Here is a 3,595-nt window from a genome sequence, read left to right as displayed (position 1 = left end):
TCAACATGTGTCCCCTCTTCTTCATGTCTCTTCTACATCAACATGTGTCCCCTCTTCTTCATGTCTCTTCTACATCAACATGTGTCCCCTCTTCTTCATGTCTCTTCTTCATCAACATGTGTCCCCTCTTCTTCGTGTCTACTCTACATCAACATGTGTCCCCTCTTCCTCATGTCTCTTCTACATCAACATGTGTCCCCTCTTCTTCGTGTCTCCTCTACATCAACATGTGTCCCCTCTTCTTCGTGTCTCTTCTTCATCAACATGTGTCCCCTCTTCTTCATGTCTCTTCTTCATCAACATGTGTCCCCTCTTCTTCGTGTCTACTCTACATCAACATGTGTCCCCTCTTCTTCGTGTCTCTTCTTCATCAACATGTGTCCCCTCTTCTTCGTGTCTCCTCTACATCAACATGTGTCCCCTCTTCTTCGTGTCTCTTCTACATCAACATGTGTCCCCTCTTCTCCATGTCTCCTCTACATCAACATGTGTCCGCTCTTCTCCGTGTCTCCTCTACATCAACATGTGTCCCCTCTTCTTCGTGTCTCTTCTACATCAACATGTGTCCGCTCTTCTTCATGTCTCTTCTACATCAACATGTGTCCCCTCTTCTTCATGTCTCTTCTTCATCAACATGTGTCCCCTCTTCCTCATGTCTCTTCTTCATCAACATGTGTCCCCTCTTCTTCGTGTCTCCTCTACATCAACATGTGTCCCCTCTTCCTCATGTCTCTTCTACATCAACATGTGTCCCCTCTTCTTCGTGTCTCCTCTACATCAACATGTGTCCCCTCTTCTTCGTGTCTCCTCTACATCAACATGTGTCCCCTCTTCTTCGTGTCTCTTCTACATCAACATGTGTCCCCTCTTCTTCGCGTCTCTTCTACATCAACATGTGTCCCCTCTTCTTCATGTCTCTTCTACATCAACACGTGTCCCCTCTTCTTCATGTCTCTTCTACATCACCATGTGTCCCCTCTTTCTTCATGTCTCCTCTACATCACATGTGTCCCCTCTTCTTCGCGTCTCTTCTACATCAACATGTGTCCCCTCTTCTTCATGTCTCTTCTTACATCACCATGTGTCCCTCTTCTTCATGTCTCTTCTACATCAACATGTGTCCCCTCTTCTTCGCGTCTCTTCTACATCAACATGTGTCCCCTCTTCTTCGCGTCTCTTCTACATCAACATGTGTCCCCTCTTCTTCATGTCTCTTCTACATCAACACGTGTCCCCTCTTCTTCATGTCTCTTCTACATCACCATGTGTCCCCTCTTCTTCATGTCTCTTCTACATCAACATGTGTCCCCTCTTCTTCGCGTCTCTTCTACATCAACATGTGTCCCCTCTTCTTCATGTCTCTTCTACATCAACATGTGTCCCCTCTTCTTCGCGTCTCTTCTACATCAACATGTGTCCCCTCTTCTTCATGTCTCTTCTACATCAACATGTGTCCCCTCTTCTTCGCGTCTCTTCTACATCAACATGTGTCCCCTCTTCTTCATGTCTCTTCTACATCAATGTGTGTGTGTGTGTGTGTGTGCGTGTGCATGTGCGCGTGTGTGTGTGTGTGTGTGTGTGTGTGTGTGTGTGTGTGTGTGTGTGTGTGTGTGTGTGTGTGTGTGTGTGTGCAGCCCCCACCTGCAGCAGCGTCAGCTAAACATGTTCTTCAGTTTGGAGAGGAAGCCCCCCCCCTCCTCTTCTTCAGTCTGTGTGTGCCGCCGCTCCCCTGAGCTGCTGCTGCCCCCTGCTGGACACAAACACACTCTGCATCACAATTCTACTGTTTTCACCGAGGGGTTAGTGTTTAGGGTCTATTGGAGGAAGCCACGCACACACACACACACACACACACACACACACACACACACACACACACACACACACACACACACACACACACACACACACACACACACACACACACACACACACACACACACACACACACACACACACACACACACACACACACACACACACACACACACACACACACACACACACACACACACACACACACACACACACACACACACACACACACACACACACACACACACACACACACACACACACACACACACACACACACAATATTAAGAAACAAACACGTGTATCAGCTTTATTATTATTGGGTTGTATTTATTGTATTCTTTATTATGCTATTATTATTTAATAATACTTTTATTTCCGACCTCTACAGCGAAGTGTGTGTGTGTGCGTTTGTGTGTGTGTGAGCGAGTGTGTGCGTTTGCTTGTCTGTGTGTGTGCATGTCTGTGTGCGTGTGTGTTTGTATTCGTGTGTGTGTGTGTGTGCGAGCGTACGTACGTACGTATGTACGTACGTGTGTGTGCATGTATGTGTGTGTGCATGTGTGTGCTTGTATTTGTGTGTATGCTTATATGTATGTGCGAGCGTGTGTGTGTGTGTGTGTCTGTGCGTGTGTGTGTGTGTGCGTTAGGGCTGTACATCTTCACTGGTCTCACGATTCGATTACGATGACCCTGTCAACGATTCGATTCGGTTCGATATCCCGGTGCATCCCAATGCGTTGCATCCTCAATGTTCTATATTACTGCACATGGCTTATTTTCCATCAACGCATGCATGCAGTAAATACACATGAACTCTCTTTTTATTATTTAGAACGTGCTTCAGAAATCAATAACATAAATGTCTTGACATTAATTTATAAACCAAAATAAATGAATTGTATAGGTCTAGCCTCCGTGTGTGAAGTTGTTCCATCCTCAAAAACAGAAAGCTAATGCTCCTGCAGTCGAGCTGCAGCTTCTAGCCACGGCCTTCTGTTAGGAAAGGACACTGAATGTCCTGAAGGAGGATCACACACAGGACCTGAGTCTGACACAGCAGACAGCAGGAGGATTTACAACAGCATATAACTAAAATAGTGCATGTGGGTGCACACTTACATTCTCTGTCTCACTGTTACATAAATCCCATGAATGAAAGATTAAGTTAGCTGCATTATATCTCAGTGATTAAGTGAATAATAAAGTTTCTATCGGGTCACTGTCAGCCTGTCACTCATTATTTCCAGGGAGGGGGCGGGGCTTGGAGGAACGGAGGAGACGGTGATCGCGGAAGCTTTTTTCCTCCTGCCTTCACAAACTTTACACACGTATATATCTTCTGCAAATTGCTAGAGGACGTTCACACTCTGCAATCCAAGACTTCATTAAATCCACCAGAAACCTGACATGATTGTAACGCGATTCTTTTTGAAAAACATAAATCCCTGTCTCTGAGCCGCAGCGGCACGGAGTGACTCAGAGCGGGTCCTGCTGTGGGTTCTGGACTGGTGTTCTTGTGCTGGTGGATAAAGCAGACTGCTCCGTGTCGCTGTGCCGCTGTCACGTCTGCTCCCTGATCTCTGCGTCACCGACCGGTTTGATATTAAAGTGACAGAAAAAACGTTATAGTAAAGCCGCGGCCGGAAAATCAGGAAGCAACGTTACTACTCTATAACCGGTTATCTTCCGTCACTGCATCGAGACCGAATCGTCCACGTCCGCAATGCAATGTGTGTCTGTGTGCGTGTGTGTTTGTATTCATGTGTGTGTGTGTGTG

At 46.4% G+C, this 3,595-nt stretch overlaps 1 protein-coding gene across 2 annotated transcripts in view; it reads right to left on the bottom strand.

Moving 5' to 3' along the window:
- Nucleotides 1-1,643: 1,643 nt before the first annotated feature.
- The window catches only part of LOC117441085 (dnaJ homolog subfamily A member 3, mitochondrial-like), a 25,633-nt gene continuing 23,681 nt past the window's right edge, over nucleotides 1,644-3,595 (bottom strand). The window contains exon 11 of one of the 2 annotated variants that reach the window (XM_034077282.1): nucleotides 1,644-1,750. In XM_034077282.1, the coding sequence (XP_033933173.1) occupies nucleotides 1,653-1,750 (98 nt within the window). In that variant the 3' untranslated portion in view covers nucleotides 1,644-1,652. The remainder of the gene's footprint in view (nucleotides 1,751-3,595) is intronic. The other variant, XM_034077283.1, reaches the window with a different exon arrangement.

The sequence above is a fragment of the Pseudochaenichthys georgianus genome, unplaced genomic scaffold (assembly GCF_902827115.2).
Source record: "Pseudochaenichthys georgianus unplaced genomic scaffold, fPseGeo1.2 scaffold_1464_arrow_ctg1, whole genome shotgun sequence".
Lineage (NCBI taxonomy): Eukaryota > Metazoa > Chordata > Actinopteri > Perciformes > Channichthyidae > Pseudochaenichthys > Pseudochaenichthys georgianus.
The sequence above is the reverse complement of the archived record's forward strand: the minus strand, read 5'-3'. Positions and strand labels throughout refer to the sequence as shown.